At 52.0% G+C, this 16,032-nt stretch overlaps 1 protein-coding gene across 2 annotated transcripts; it reads right to left on the reverse strand.

Moving 5' to 3' along the window:
* Positions 1-1,542: 1,542 nt before the first annotated feature.
* On the reverse strand, positions 1,543-11,100 carry LOC127556213 (cytochrome P450 2F5-like). 2 transcript variants are annotated; one of them, XM_051989230.1, is made up of 10 exons: positions 10,809-11,100; positions 9,414-9,606; positions 8,974-9,136; positions 8,700-8,849; positions 7,394-7,554; positions 7,093-7,269; positions 3,537-3,678; positions 3,130-3,317; positions 2,511-2,652; positions 1,543-1,950 (listed from the first exon to the last, which is right to left on the reverse strand). In XM_051989230.1, the coding sequence occupies exons 2-10, from the start codon at positions 9,585-9,587 to the stop codon at positions 1,769-1,771; spliced, it is 1,479 nt and encodes a 492-aa protein (XP_051845190.1). In that variant the 5' UTR covers positions 9,588-9,606; positions 10,809-11,100; the 3' UTR covers positions 1,543-1,768. The 2 variants fall into 2 exon arrangements, with proteins under 2 accessions (XP_051845190.1, XP_051845191.1); XM_051989231.1 differs by lacking the exon at positions 10,809-11,100 and having other exon boundaries at positions 9,414-10,794.
* Positions 11,101-16,032: the final 4,932 nt, after the last annotated feature.

A 16,032-nucleotide genomic window follows, 5' to 3' on the forward strand; every position in this document is an offset into this window, starting at 1 on the left:
GGGAAAGGGAGGAGAAATGAGGGACAAACAGGGAAGATCAAAGAACAGAGGGAAGACTGAACAGAGACGAGAAACCAAGGAAGAGAGAGTCAGGGAAGACTGAAGAGATTAAGGGTGAAAGGGGTGGGGGAGGCTGAGAATAAAAGAACAAAGATAGGGAGAATAAGGAAGAGAGTGTGAGGAAACAGAGAGAGGATAGGGGAGGCTGAGGGAGAGAAGAGATGGAAGGATGGAGGCAGAGAGATTGAGGGACAAAGAAGAGTAAAGTGAGAATGATAATAACACTAAGCTGGGGTTGTTATGTGGATCAGAGGAGATCTGTCAAATTCTCAGAACAAGTGGCACCTGGCCACTTAGTAAATGCTTGTTTCCTTCTATATTTCTCCTCTGTACTCTCCAAGTGCTCCAAAGCTGCCCCTTCCTTGAAGATCTCCAGTGAGGAGGTGGAGGGAGCCATTTCCCTTTGTGGACAGCTCTAGTCCTGAGGAACTTCTCATGACATCCAATCTAAATTGGCTTCTTTGCAGTAACTACAGGCTGCTCTATGTTCTGCCACCTGGGCCTAAATAAAACAAGTCTAATCCTTCTTCCAGAAGGCAAATGCTATCTTGTTCCCCCTAAGCCTTTTCTGCTCCCGGCTCAATATGGTGAGTTGCTTCTCATATGGTGGTAACTTGGCTGCCCTTCTTTGGATGTCCTCCAGCTGGTCCTTTTCGTTCGGGGATTGTGATTTCATTCCCCTTGTGAGAAAACGCTCTTTAGCGGGGCAGCTCAGATCTTTGTCCTGTGGCCTATGGGGAGTTTGGTAAGGGGCCACTAAGAGGCAAAAATAACTCACTCCCCCCCAACCACTTCCAATATGGGGGGAAGAGACAGAGACAGAGAGACACAGAGTCAGAGACAGAGTCAGAAAGACAGAGACAGAGACAAAGAGACCAAGACGAGAAGAAAGACACAGAGACAGAGAGAGAGAGAGACAGAGAGAGAGAGAGAAACAGAGAGACGGAGATAGACAGAGACAGAGACACATAGAGAGAGACAGAGAGAGTCACAGAGACAGAGACAGAGAGAGACAAAGAGACCAAGACGAGAAGAAAGACACAGAGACAGAGAGATAGAAAGACAGAGACAGAGACACACAGAGAGACAGAGACAGAGAGTCAGAGAGACAGACAGAGACAGACAAAGAAACAAAGAGAGGAAAAAAGATACAGAGACAGAGAGACACAGAGTCAGAGACAGAGTCAGAAAGACAGAGACAGAGACAAAGAGACCAAGACGAGAAGAAAGACACAGAGACAGAGAGATAGAAAGACAGAGACAGAGACACACAGAGAGACAGAGACAGAGAGTCAGAGAGACAGACAGAGACAGACAAAGAAACAAAGAGAGGAAAAAAGATACAGAGACAGAGAGACACAGTCAGAGACAGAGTCAGAAAGACAGAGACAGAGATAAAGAGACCAAGACGAGAAGAAAGACACAGAGACAGAGAGACAGAGAGAGAGAGAGAGAGAGAGAGAGAGAGAGAGAGAGAGAGAGAAATAGAGAGAAATAGAGAACAAAGAGAACAACTAAAGGCAGAGATGCATTCCGAGAGAGGGGGAAGGTTAAAAAGGAGGCAGCAGACTGAGAAATAGGGGTAAACAGAAGGGTGCAGGCAAGAGTCCTGAGGAGCAGAGAAAGACAAGGCAGGGTTAAGGAGACGGATGGAGACAGAGTGAATGATCTCTGGTCAGCGCGTGGGCTGAGCCGGCACGGCCTGGGCTCATCGGGGCAACATTCGGAGTTGGAAGGGCCGAGGGACATTGCCCAGGCCAGAGCTGAGGGGAGTCACATCGATTTCCTCGACAGGGCACAGGGGATGCAGCGTGAAGTTCTGCAGGATGCCGGTCAGGTAAAGGAACAGCTCCATCCGGGCCAGCGGTTCCCCCAGGCACAGCCGTCGCCCTGCAGGGAAGGGGAGGATGCAGGTGCTGGGGATGACCACAGAGTGAGAAAGAAAAGGGACTTTTCACCCCCTCATTTGGAAATGCGCTTGTTTCCCAGAGCTAAGGACCGGAGTCTGACATAACCACAATCCTTTGCTCTCGGGATGATGTCACCTCTGGCAAAGCGCGTGGCTGGAGCAGCCCCAAGTCTCAGCTGAGGGATTTAGCCTCCCTCACCGGCTCACAATCCCTGCTCCTTGTCCCTGACGCTGCTCCTGGCACAGAGCTCTGCTCCCTCAGACCTAAAAACGACCCTAACCCATCCCATTTGTGATCTGTAAGACCTGCCTTTGGCTCCTTCTTAGGCGGGGTTTCCATGTGCAGCCATTTCCCTCACTCTGAAGTTAATTGAACCCCTGTCTCTGGCCTGCTTCGGTCCCCTCCCCCTCTCCCCCCCAGGGCTGGTTCTAGCCGGGCTGACTCCCGGGAAGTGAGACAGGTTGGAGCCGGGAGAGCTGAGCCTCCGCCGGAGCCCGGCCCTGAGCCTTCTCCCAGGGAGGCCCTGGCTGGGACACCCACCCGCAGAGAAGGGCATGAAAGCCGGGCTCTTCTTGAAGTCCTTCTTGGAGTCCAGGAAGTGGGCGGGGTTGAACTCGTTGGGGGTCTGGAACTGACTGGGGTCGTAGTGCACCGTGTTGAGGAGGGTGATGATCTCGGTGCCCTGGAAGTGAAGGGCAGGGCTGGGAGCTGGGGCACCTGGGTCCCTCTCCATGGGGAGAGGGCAGTGGGCGGGCTCCAGGTCCCTCAGAGGCAGGAAGTAGGGGGGGATGGGAGGTGTTCTTGGCCATCCCCCGGCCGGGCAGGCCCGGGGCTGCTTAACCAAAGCTCGGTACCGGGCTGACCGCGGGCTCCGGAGGGCCTGGGTTTGGTATCCCAGGGTTGGGGCCGCCAGGCTGGAGCTCAGGGGAGGAAAGACCAGGGTCGCTTAGGAACGAGGGGGAAAGTGGATCCACTTTTCCCATCAAGGGCAGGGGCCGGGGAGGCGGGTGTGGGGAGAGGGGACCGTGGGGCACGTCCGGTGCCCGACCTCCTGGGGCCCGCCGAGGGCTGCGGCGGGGACTACGCGGGCAGCTGCGGAAGGCTGCCCCCTGGCGGGGAAGGGAAGGGGCGGAAGGCCGGGAGCCGCGCCGGGCCCCACCTGGGGGAGCAGGAAGCCGCGGAAGGCCGTGTCGCGGGTGACTCGGTGCGGCAGGTTCATGGGGATGACGTCCGCGAAGCGCTGCACCTCGTGGAGGACCGCGTCCGTGTAGGGCATGGCCGAGCGGTCCTCCAGGGTCGGCCGCCGCCCCCGGCCCACCACGCGATCGATTTCCTCCTGGACCCGAGCTGCGGGAGGCACGGCGCCCCGGGAGCGCGCGCCAGTGAGCCGGGGCCCCTCCCTCCCCCCCTCCCTCCCCTGGTCTGGGGCAGAGGCAGCCGGTGGGCTGGCCGGGGGACCGGGGTGGGGGGGCTGCGGGAGCCCGGGGCACAGGGGAGCAAGGGGACGCCGGAGAGGGGGCGGGGGCGGGCGGGAGGCGCGCGGCGCTGGTGGGGGGAAGAGCCCACCCTGAATGTGCGGGTACTTCATGAGAAGTAGGAAGCCGTGGCGCAGCGTGGTGCCCACGGTCTCGGTGCCGCCAAAAAGCAGGTTGTGCGTCGTCTTCACCAGCGTCTCCATGTGGAAGTGACTGCCCGGGCTCTTGGCTTCCTGGGGGCAGAGCGAGACTTTCAGCGTCCCCTCCCCCCCGGCCCTGTCGTCCCCCCTCCCGCCGCAAACTCCTGAGCCCTGTGGCGGGCGGGGGTGATGGGAGGAGAGGCGGTGAGAGGGAACGGCTAGTAGCCCCAGCCCAGAACCCGGCCTGTGCTTCCAGAGACAGTGGAGGCGAGAGGCAGACACCCTTTCCTCCCTTCTCCCACCACCAAAGCCACCGATTGGCTCCTTCCTCCACCCCGGGGGTCTAGGGCAGTAGGGAAGCCCATTCCTCCCTCCAGCGGGCGCGGGCGAGGGCAGATGTGGGAGTCTGGGACAAAGCCCCCGTGCGGGCGTCTCCTGCTCCATCCTTCCTAAGCCTTTCCCCCTCGGTTTTGTTTCTGTTTCTGTCTCTTTCTGCCACTGTCTCTCTCCTTCCATCTCTGCTCCTGTCTCTGTCTCTATCTATCTGTACCTCTCTGTCTGTCTGTATTTCTCTGTCTGTCTGTCTCTGTCTCTGCCTGTCTGTCTCCAACTCAGTCTTTGTCTCAGTGTCTCTGTCTCTGTGTGTGTGTGTGTCTGTCTCTGTATCTCTCTCTGTCTCTGCCTCTCTCTCTCTGTGTCTCAGTCTGATTCAGTCTCTGTCTCTGTCTCTCTGTCTCTCTGTCTCTCTCTGTCATCTCTCTCTCTCTCTGTCTCTGTTTCTGTCTCTGTCTCTCTGTCTCTCTCTGTGTGTGTCTCTTTCTGTCTCTGTCTCTTTGTCTCTCTCTGTGTGTGTCTCTTTCTATCTCTATCTCTATCTCTCTCTGCCTCTGTCTCTGTCTCTATCTCTGTCTCTGTCTCTCTCTTTCTCTCTCTGTGTGTGTCTGTCTCTCTCTGTCTCTGTATCTGTCTCTGTCTCTCTCTCTCTCTCTGTGTCTCTGTCTCTGTCTCTGTATCTGTCTTTGTCTCTCTCTCTCTTTCCCTCTCTGTCTCTGTCTCTCTGTGTGTGTCTCTCTCTGTCTCTGTCTCTGTCTCTCTCTCTCTGTCTCTGTCTCTCTGTGTGTCTGTCTCTGTCTCTCTCTCTGTCTCTGTCTCTCTGTGTGTATGTCTCTGTCTCTGTCTCTGTCTCTGTCTGTCTCTGTCTCTCTCTCTGTCTCTCTCTGTGTGTCTGTCTCTGTCTCTGTCTCTCTCTCTGTCTCTCTCTGTCTCTGTCTTTGTGTGTATGTCTCTCTCTGTCTCTGTCTCTCTCTCTGTCTCTCTCTGTCTCTGTCTTTGTGTGTATGTCTCTCTCTGTCTCTGTCTGTCTCTGTCTCTCTCTCTGTCTCTGTCTCTCTGTGTGTCTGTCTCTGTCTCTGTCTCTCTCTCTGTCTCTGTCTCTGTCTCTGTCTCTCTCTGTCTCTGTCTGTCTCTCTCCTTCTCTCCACCTTCCTGACCTTGGCCAAAGAAACTACAGGCTTGTCATCCCCTCTTTCCCTCCCCCACTCCCTCCCTTTCCATGTATCAGGCAAGCTGCCCAGGCTGCCTCTTTCAACACCCTTCCCACCGGAATGGGAACCAGCTGTCCCCCATTATACCGCCCAGACACCCTTCTGTGGGTCCCGGGCCGCCCGCCATCTCCTGCCTGGTTGGACCAGAGTTCAGAAAGGACCTTTGCGGGGTTAGAGGGTGAGACGGTATCATGGCCGGTATATGAAGCAGTTCTGAGCCCGGCAGACCCTGAGAGGAAACCGCCACCGGACGGAGGGGGGTTAAATTAAGGAATGGGTTGATTTACGTTCATGGATTGACTTTAAGGCCTTTGCACAGACCCTGTCCGCCTGCCACTCCCAGTGTTCTCCCTTCTAGCCCCTTCCTTCCAGACCTAGGTCTTGCCTTCGGTGCTGAGCTCTGGGGCAGCTGCAAGGAGGCCTTTCCCAATTTCCCCTCGCTATTCTGGGCACAAAGTCGGCACTTAATAAATGCTTGTTTAATTTAATTGAGTTGAGCCAGAGGCTTTGAATTCGCACTCTTTACCACCCTTGTCACATTGAACACGCCGTTTCCCTTCCTCCTTATCTAAAAATTGAGAGGGTTGAATTCAACCATCTCCTTCAGTGCTAAATCCTATGATCTAAACGTTCCACGTCACCATCGCTCAGTGAGGGGCTGAGGAAAGCTTCTCTGGGATTCTTCTACCTTAGGGACAGTCCGTCTCTGTTCCCCCATTTCCCTCCCGCGGGATTCTCTTCCTCCACTGGCTCCATGTCCCCTCTCGTCAGTACCCGAATCATCCCGATTTATTCCTGAATCATGAATTCTGTGATTCTCTGATTGATAGACTCGGCAAAGGGCAGCGCTGAGAGGAATCATAGAAACCCCCTCATTTTACAAAGGAACAAATGAAGGCCTTTCATTTTGGGGGGAAAAGTGCTGAATGGAAGGGACAGGAGGAGGACTGATGTACTTCCCCGATTCTGGGAGGAAATCTCTCGGGACCTAGAAGTTAATGGAATAACAACAGTCCAGTCAGGTCCAACTCTTCATGACCCACGTTGAGTTTTTGTTGGCAGAGCTACTGGAGTGGTTTGCCATTTCCTTCTCCATTTTACAGATGAGGAAACTGAGGCAAACAGAGCGAAGTGACTTGCCCGGAGTCACACAGCTAATAACTGTCTGAGGCTACGTTTGAACTCGGGTCTTCCTGACTCTAGATTCAGGGCATCCATCCACTGCGGCACCAGCTGTTCCTCAAGGTGGCAAACTCAGAATGAACAGAATTTGAAATTCTTCAGGGTCCTAGAAAGTTAGACCCGCAGAACTTTGGACTTTTAGAGTCTTCAATTCATAAAATATTAGACTTTTCAAATCTTGGACTCTTAGAAGTAAAGAGACCTAGAACCACTCAAGACTCAGGTTGTTACTAGGTAATATGACTAGAACTTTTCTTTAAGCGGTCGAATTTAGAAGGTGCCCGACACGTGCAACTTTTACCAGGGTGGGAACAAAAGTATCTAGTGCTTAGGAAGAAAAATTAAACTAGCAAACTAGTGTTTGCTTCCTAGGACGGCTTGCTGGGATGAGTTCCTCTCTAATCTTGAGGGCCTCATTATTGGGGGCAGCTCGTGCTCCTTACAACCCTGCTCTGCATCAGAGAATATTAGGTTCGTAAAAGGAGAGAATTTGAGGATTCCCTGGATTCCCAGGGACTTCCCGGGACTTCACTTATCCCTTCCATTTAGCACTTTTTACCCCAAAGTGCAATGCCTTCATTTACTCCCCTGTAAAACGAGGGGTTGGATTCGATTTCCATGATTCCTTTCAGCTCTGCCATTTGCCAAGTCTATCAGAAAATCACAGAATCTTCTCCAGCCAAATCACAGAGAACCGGGACACCTCAGTCCCTTAGAGACCAAGATCACAGATTCCTCAGGGGCCGGAAGGGCTGGGAAGGGGATCTGGAGAAGATGCTACCTCAGCCATCTTGATAAGGAAGCAGTCGATAAAATCCGAGGGGCTGCTGGTGTCCAGCCTGGCCTGGTGCTCGTGGATGCTCTGGTCAATGAGGGCTTTCATGCACCCAAAGTTCTGAAAGAGGCGGTGGTGGGGGCCCGGGATCCACTGCAGGAGGCCAGGGAAGATGTTGTACATCTGAGTTGGGACGGAAGAGGGAGGAGAAGACTCCGGTTCAGAGAGAGGCCCTCTGGGAACCTTCAGTTACCTCTGCAGGCGCCATCTTCTCCACCCCCTCCCCACTGGGTCTGCCCAATCACACCTCTCCCCAGGGGCTGCTCATGATCTTAAAGTTGTCATTGATGAGCTGGATGATCTTGAGCAGACGTTCGTCCTCATAGTCAAAGCGGCTGCCGAAGAGGACCGAGCAGATGATGTTGGACACTGAGCGGCTGAGCACGAAGGTGGGATCGAAGGGGACACCTGGGGGCCAGAGATACCCGAAGGTCAGCAGGGCTGGTGGCCCATGTGACATCCTGGGTCCCAACCCTGGCCTGTTATACCCTTTCCTCTGTGAGAGTCTCTGTCCAAAGGCTCTTCCAGGAAGGACATTTTATATTCTGGAAATAGGCCCTTTTCTTGTGCATGGAGACCCTCAACTGCACCCTCTGTGATGCTGAAAACTCTGAGAAGGCAGGTGGAGCAGGAAGGCCAGACATCCTTGGGGAGCAACGTTGGGGGAGGCTCAAACCCAGAGGGATTAGCAGAGCGGGGGAGGCAGGGGGCTGTCGCAGTCACGTGAGAGGAGCCTGGGCTGCTCTTAGATCTCTGCCTGTTGTCCCTTGGCTCTCGGGCACACACTAAGATGGAACAACTCAGGTGAACCCAATTCCGCCCCACATGAGGATGCACAGCTCAAAATAATGCAACGGACCGCTGCACAATCTAATTGCAGAGTGTCCCCCGATAATAAGTCCTGTCCCCAAACTCAGCAGACACCGTCAAGGAAGAGCACAAGGTCATGAGCATTGGAAGAGATGGCATGGGCACCGCAGGACGGCAGGGGGCAAGGGAAGGCCTGAGAAGGCTTGGGGCATGGGGCACACGGGCACTGCTGTCCTCCCCTGGACACGGCAGCAGTCCTCCCCTGGAGGAGCCCACCCTGAATGTGTGGCATATGGGGAGCTGTGCTGCAGCGAGATGCCCGCAGCTTTCGGGGCCCCACAAAGGAGGCTGTGCAACACGAGACCTGCCAGTTTGAAGTGTGCAGGGTTTTTTTTGGCACCTGGGCACCTATGAGAGAGCCTGGCACATAATAAGTGCTTCATAAATGCCTCTGAGTTGGTCGATTGTGCGTCTCCAGGCCCCACTTTCCCCCAGGGAGACAACCACTGAAATAGAAATAGTTCTGGAAGTTCACAGCCCGGCGTTTCCCTTAATAATAGAACCTTGTGGTAACTGGCACAGATCTGTTGGCCAGTCGCAGCAGCCATGGACCACCAGAGTGTTCCCACAGGGAACATTGCCCTAGAGCAGGCAGGTGGACGGGGAGCGCCTTGGGGAGTGCCAGGTTGGGCCCATCACCCCTCTAGGGTGTGTGGAGGTGTTGGGGGGATGGAGTCGCCTACCTTCAGTTTTTTTCAGTTCTTCCAAAAGGAAGGCTTCCTCTTCCAGGATGCGCTCCTCGATGCTCTTCTTTCCCATCCCAAAATTGCGAAGGATCTGGATGGAAAATCGCCTCAAGACCTTCCACTTTTCCCCGTTGGAGAAAGCAATGCCTGAGAAGGGGGTGAGACGTGGCTCAGCTAGTTCCCTGCCCCGGGGCCTTTTAAGGACGGAATCGAAGCTAGGGTTAGGGTGGGGCAGGAAAGGGCTGAGGGGAAGCAGGGACGGGGGTCTCACCATTGCCCTTCGTGAAGTCATGAAAAACCGGATACTCCCCACGCCCTGAAAATTCTTCTGCCTTGTCCACTAAGGCCTCCTTGACTGCCTCATATCCACTCAGGACGACCACAGGTCTAGTGCCCAGATGCACCGTGTATACGGGACCGTACTCCTGACTCAGCTGGGGGAAGTGGAGACAGGTGGTTGATGGGGCCGAGACCGTCCCTCCCAGGCCCTCTGAGCGTCTTGGTGCCCCCCCTCCCTCCCAGGCCCTCTGAGCGTCTTGGTGCCCCCCCTTCCCTCCCAGGCCCTCTGAGCGTCTTGGTGCCCCCCTCCCTTCCCTCCCAGGCCCTCTGAGCGTCTTGGTGCCCCCCCTTCCCTCCCAGGCCCTCTGAGCGTCTTGGCGCCCCCCCTCCCTTCCCTCCCGTGCCCTCTGCCTTGTGCCCCGAGCTCCTCACCTTGGTGAGGGAGGCCAGCATGTCTCTCGAGCGGAGCTGCAGCAGGTTACCCAGCAGGGGCAGGGGCCTGGGTCCCGGAGGCAAGCGACCTTTGCTTTTGTACGCTCCCTTGGCCAGCAGCAGGCAGGTGATGCTTAACAGCAGCAGCAGCAGCGCGGTCCCTGTCCAGTCCATGCTGAAGGCGCCTTCTCACCTCAGAGGGGAGAGACAGAGGTCCCAGGGTCACCAGCCACATCGCCTCCTTCACAGCCCTCGCCTTTCCCTTCCCAGCCGAAGCCCGAGCTGTAGGCACCCGCTCTCAGAGAGCCAGAGAACACAGGAGCACAGAGCCAGGGAGGGGGAAGCAAGGTTCTGAGGCAGACCCAGCCGGAAAGGGGGAGACATTGGGAGAGAAACCGAAACACCCAGGAAAGAGGGAGAAAAGGAAAGAAAGGAGGAAGGAAAAAGAGAGTCAGAGATAGAGAGGCAGGCGAGACAGAGAAACAGAGAGAGAGGGAAAGAGAGAGGGACACTTAGGGCGGGGGAATGATAGAAAAATAGAGAGAAGATGGGCAGGGAGGCAAAGGGAGAGAGATGGAGCCACTGAGAAAGAGAGAGAGATAAAAAATGAGCAGAGATATGAAGAGAGAGAGTGAGAGAGAGAGAGACAGAGAGACACAGAGAGACAAAGGCAGAGACAGAGACGCAGAAAGAGAAAAGAAGAGAGAAAGAGACACAAACATACAGAGAAAAACAGAGATAGAGAGATGAGCTTGAGAGGGATGTAGGAAAAGATAGGACAGAGAGAGCTAAAGAGAGCAGAGACAGCAAAGAGAAAGAGGGAGATGAGAGAAGAAATGGGAGAGAAAGAGGAGTATCAGAAGGGCTGCTAGAGGCAGGTAAATCAGGGACACAGAAATAGGGATAGAGATAGAGGGAGGTAAACTGGCAGCAAAAGAGACCAGGAACAGGCAAAGGATGGAGGAGAAACAGAAAACAGGAGAGACAAAGAGAAAGATGAGAGAAGTGAGAGAGAGAAGAGGAGAAAAAAGGAAAAAAGCAACAAAGAAAAAGAAAGAAAGAAAATGAGAGAATGGAGAGGAGATAGAGAGAGTCAGAGACAGACACAGTCCAAGAGATAGTTAGACAGGACAACTCAGAGGGAAAAAAAAGAGAAAAGCAGAAGGAAGAACAGAAAAAAAATCAGAAGTACAAAGATTCAGTCTTCATTATGTTTGGTGGCTTGCTGAGTGCTGTATAGCTCAGAGATAAAAAGACTGACATCCCCTAAAAAGAATGACACAAGGAGATAAGAAAACAGAAGATTTAAGGAAAAAGACATAAAAGCAAGGAGAGAGAGACCAAGTGATATTCCTCCCACCCTCAGTCCCCATCCCTTCCCGGGATCCTGGGTACCTGCTAGTTTGAGGGAGCCTGAACTGGGGGAAGAAGGAGCTGAGGTGTGTTGGGGCCAAGCTGTCGTGAGTCTTATGTTGGTCTCAGCACCTCTGGGGTGTGGCTGTAGGAGTCCACCCCTCTTAAGGCCCTCCTCCCCTCTTCCTCTCTCTGTCACCCTTTAACTATCTAGACACAGACCCTTAATCTGCCCCGAATTGCCCTGAGCCTTGGTAGCCTGCCCTGAGGGCCTGAATCCTCAGCCAATAGTTGAACTCAATTCCCAGTTCCTAGCTCCTTGCCCTTTGGCTTTCTCTGATTTTTGCTGATCTTCCCGATTAGGGAAGGCTTGCCTGTGGTCTAACCTTGGACTAGCTGTTTATACAATATCAGGGCGTTGAGGAGGCCCTTTCCTTCTTGATTTCTTTTTGTTTAGATGAGAAGATTGTTGTTTGTTCTTGAAGGGGAACATGATGGAGGTGAAAAAGGAGGCTCCCCAGGGCTCTTGTGACCTTATAGTGTTTTTCCCCCTTTCTCTTAAAAAATTTAATTTTTAATTTTTATTTTCATTTCCAAATACTCTCCTTCCCTTTATTCCCTCTTCTGCCCATCAAGAAAGCAAGAAATGTGATACTCATTATATACATGAAGCCTTGCAAAAAATATTTCCATATTAGAGCTTATAATGTTGTGACACTGAAGACCGAAGGAAAGAAGCTAAGAATGGGCTTGGGGGGTGGGACGGGAAGGTTATTGTATAAGTTTGGGTTTGTCTAGCTTTGTTCGGGATTCAGGGTTCGAAGGAGGCTCTGCCTTGTCACATGACATAAGACTTCTCTGACCTTCAATTTTCTCACCTGTAAAATGAAAATGTTGGTCTTGATTGTCTCCAAGAGTTTTTCCAGTTTTGACTTTGAATGGTTCATGCTTCTTGGATAATCCTTTTCTCTGCCTCTAAGTGATGGAGGTGCTTCCTTCTCAACAGAGAATGAAAGGGGGGTCCCTTTTCCCTCCTCCTCCTTCTTCTTTCCCTCCCTCTCCCTCTCTTTCTCACTTGTTATTCTCTGTATCTTCTCCTAATCTTTCTCAGTAGTGATCTTTCTAGGTGTCCCTCTTTCTAATTCCCATGTGCCTCCACCTCTTCCTTTCTCTTCTGTCTCTGTTTCTGTCTCTTTCTCTCAGCCTTCCCCTGTGTCTGTCTCTTTGCCCCATTCTGTCATTCCCTCGGTTTCTTTCATTGTCTTTATTTTCTGTCACTCAATCTCAGTCTGTCTCTCTAGGTACACTTGTCTCTGTCTCTGGCACTACCTTAGCCTTATACTGTCTCTCCCTGTCTCATTCTGTCTCTCTCTCTAAGGCTCCCTCTCTCAAAGCCTTACTCTGTATCTTCCCAGATGTGTCTCTCTCTTGTCTTTGTCACTCCTGTCTCTCCCTGTTTTGTCTCTCAGACTCACACTGTCTTTCTGTTTCTCCCACCTGGATCCTAGCTTCCCTTCTAGAACTTTTGGTAAACTCAAGGCAGTTGGAAGTGGAAATAGGGGAGGGGGAGTGGATGACTGATAGTCCCTCATTATAGAGACTGCAGGTCAGGAGGAAGGATATAGATAATCTCTTAGATGTGTCACACAAAGCTTTCTTATGAAATAAAATACTTGGATACATGCAGAACATAAGGATTTTTTATTTTTGCACATGCAGGATTTGCCACTGGCCAACCCCGGGTCTCTGTTACTTCCACCACAGCTGGATCTTGTCTTTGACTCAAGCTCTGAGGCCAGAATATTGGAGATGTATAGATACCAACTCAATGGAGGTTGAAGTCTGGGTTCTGAGGAAGGGAGGGATGGCAGTTGAAGGACTGGGATCCAAGAAAGAGAGAGAAGACACCTGGCGGTCTGGAGTCCAAAGGAGAGAAGGATGGTGGCTGGACCAGGTGGTCAAAGGAGGATCCAGTCTTGGAAGGGAGGTTCAGAGAGGAAGGGGGAAGTAAAGGGGTTAAAAGGATAATACTGCCCCTGGAACAGACACTCCCAGCTGGGCTGATGCCCAGACTCGTTGGTTGATCCACCATTCCCAGGTTCAGATAGAGGGGCATGGGGGATGGGGTGCGTGTTAGGTGCTGGAACGATAAATGTGCACTTGCAAATCCCCACAGAGTCCAGGTGCTTTCTCTGCCTCTCTCCCTTCCAAATTATGGGGCCTTTAGACAGCAGCCTGGGATGGAGGGTCATATGGTTTTCGGGAAGAATTCATTTTATTATCTAACTACCATCTTGCTGCAGAAGGCAAATGCTGGGGAAAAGAGGGGGATTTTGGAGATGGAGTGGGACTGGGTGTTTCCCCCAAATCCTTCGATGGGATACGGATCAGAGCAGGCTGTAGGAGGTAGAAGATTATTGGATTAAACTTCTCAGATCTACCTCCTCTTGCAGGGTAGAGGAAGTGGAATTCAATGAGGAGTTGGAAGGGCCAGACTGGATTTTTCTTGAGTCTTTTGAACCTTCTTGAGCCACTTTTGGAGCCTCCTAACTATCCCCTTACCCTTGGGCTCTCCTCCCAGTCCATAGCCATCTTTGAGCCTGGCTGAGCTGGCTTAGAAGCTGAGAAGTGAAGATGGGGATCCTGGGTTCCCAGGGCTCAGTGTGAGTAGGAAAGTACCCCAGCTCTCAGTGTTCCTGCAGGATAGCTAGCTGCCAGCCTTCTAGGAGCAGAGGGGAGCTGTTGGTTCAGCGGAAATTGAGGAGCTTGAGGAGGTAGCCCACAGTGATAGGAATTTCTAAATGGGTCTCTAGAACTGAGGGGGAGGCCGAGGGAAACAGTGCGATTTAGGTATCTGGGATGATTGGGGAATCTTCCTAATGTTAGATAAATTCTGCTGCAGTTAAATGGAACCAAGAGTTTAAAGGAGTCCAGAGTCCTGGGGGGAGTGATGTGGATTCCTGAGGGCTTCTGGGATTTATGAGGAGGTCCCAGGGTTTTCCCTAAGTGGAGCTCAGGCTTCCAGGCTACAATGTTAGAGGTTCCTGGGGGGTGTTTGGTGAGTTACCCAGGGTGACTGGAGGGGAGGGGGGAATCTCCATAATGACGAGGATTCTTTAGGGATGAAGAGGGGAATAGGAGATTATGAAGCACTCATTCTTGGGGTGAATATGGGTCCCAATGGTATTGACCTAGAGGGACACGGAAGATGAGGTCCCTAAAGGTGTTTGAGGGGTTCCAGGAAATGAAGGTGAGGAGGCTTAGGGTCCCAGTTCAGCAGGGTAGCAGATGGAGTTTGTAGGGCTTAGGGAGACTGCCCAAACCCTGGGATTTGGGGATAAGTCTAGGGCACCCCTGGGGTCATCCGTGCTTACAGAGAAGCATTGAGACTGAGGGACAAGGGCAGGGAAGAGACTGATGACGGAATGAGGGGCTGGGAGAAAGGAGGGGGGAGATTCAGCTACAACCTGCAGAGAAGACCAGGAAAGCTTCATCCCTTAACTTCCCTTGTTCATCCAGAGAGTTTGCAGGATCGAACTTGTCGGGGTCCGCGAACTGAATATGGTCAGAGTGAGCTGCGCACAGCAGGGGGGTGATGTTCAGTCCTGGGAGTATGGAGAATGGGCAGCTCAGACACATAACTGGAGGGGCTCCTTGAGAACCATAATGGCAGAGAGGAGGGTGGTCAGCTTCCAGATCTGAGAAGGGTAATGGCCAGGCGGACTAGCAATGCCAGGTGGTGGAAACTGAAGGATGTACTTATAGTTACAAGACCCAGGATTCCAGTCCCAGTGTTGCCATTCACTGTTGCAAGTGTGACTTTGGGCAGATCCCTTCCCCTCAGCCTCAGTTTCCTTCTCTGTATAAAAACATAAAAGATAAAGCTTTGGGCAAATCCCTTTCTCTCTTTCAGCCTCAGTTTCCTTCTCTGTAAAAAAACATAAAAGATAAAGCTTTGGGCAAATCCCTTCCTCTCTTTCAGCCTCAGTTTCCTTCTCTGTAAAAAAACATAAAAGATAAAGCTTTGGGCAAATCCATTCCTCTCTTTCAGCCTCAGTTTCCTTCTCTGTATAAAAACATAAAAGATACAGATAAAGTTAGTTGAGGTCCTTCTAGCTCTGGCTTTCTCCAATCTTGCGATGGAATAGTGAGGTATCCAGCAGAATGGGCTGTGATTGGGCATAGACTATTGGTAGAGTTTCTGGAGCAGGGGCAGGGGGTGGAGGGAATAGTGATAGTCTGAGCAGGGAAGCCAGGGATGAATTTGGGGATGAGACAAAGCCTGGGATCCTACCTTGGGATCACGGAACATAGTGAGTCTAGTGACTGTGTGAGGAACTGACATGGGGACAGTATCTGCAAAGGCTGAGTTTCCTGGATGACGGCAACCACGTGGGGCATTTGGGCTTGGTCCTGTCATGATGGGAAGCTGACTTGGCCCAGTTACCTCATCAGTATCCTTGTGGAGCCGTTTTAGGGAAGGGGACAGATAGGAAAAAAGGAGCCGATTGCAGTCATCCACTCTTGAAATTTTAAGTTTTAATATCTATCTTCTCACCCTCCCACCTCGACTGAGAAAGAAAGAAAAACAAAATCCATTTCAAACAGTTTTTGTCAAAACAACATTTCCTTTTTAACCAAGTCCAAAAATAAAATCTTTGTCTCATTCTGCCCTCTGAGTCCTTCCCCTTTTTATCAGGAAGAGGATAGCCCGTTCCAGCATTAGCACTCTGGAACTGTGGCTAGTCATTATGCTGATCAGAATGTCCAGTTCTTTCAAAGTTGCTACATCATTCGCTTCTAATCCCCAAACAGAATTTAGGGCATGGGCCTTTGAGACGGCCTTGGGAAATCCAAGAAAGACAGCCAGAGGGATTGCCCAATCCACTTGCTTGGGGAAGTTTGGTGAGATGGAGTGATATTAGCCCATCAGCAGAATTGGAAGGCTGGGTTCAAATCCCACACCCGAGAGTATCTTGGCAAAGTACTTTGACTTTCTTAACTCTATGGACCTTAGCTTCCGGACTGTCCTATATACTCGTATATCTAGGACAGTTTAAGTGATGAAATTAACTTGGCAAACATGAGATGAGGAAGGCACGGTTAGAAAGAGAATCTGGGGTTTCTAAGGGACCACAAACGCAATATGAGTCAACAGTGACATGGCAGAAGGGAACGCTAATAGGCAGCATGAAAGGCAGATGGTGGAGGGTCTCAAATATATCCCATTTACCATAGGATTCCAAAGGAGCTTGGAGAAGAGGAG

The sequence above is a fragment of the Antechinus flavipes genome, chromosome 3 (genome assembly GCF_016432865.1).
Source record: "Antechinus flavipes isolate AdamAnt ecotype Samford, QLD, Australia chromosome 3, AdamAnt_v2, whole genome shotgun sequence".
Classification (NCBI taxonomy): domain Eukaryota; kingdom Metazoa; phylum Chordata; class Mammalia; order Dasyuromorphia; family Dasyuridae; genus Antechinus; species Antechinus flavipes.

Bases quoted from the DNA above. Each gene is read 5' to 3' on its own strand.
- LOC127556213 (XM_051989230.1), bottom strand. From the start codon at position 9,587: ATGGACTGGACAGGGACCGCGCTGCTGCTGCTGCTGTTAAGCATCACC. The intron at 7,270-7,393 runs GTGTGATTGGGC...GTCCCAACTCAG, and splicing joins TGAGCAGCCCCTGGGGAGAG to ATGTACAACATCTTCCCTGG. The intron at 3,318-3,536 runs GTGGGCTCTTCC...TGCCTCCCGCAG, and splicing joins GAAGTACCCGCACATTCAGG to CTCGGGTCCAGGAGGAAATC.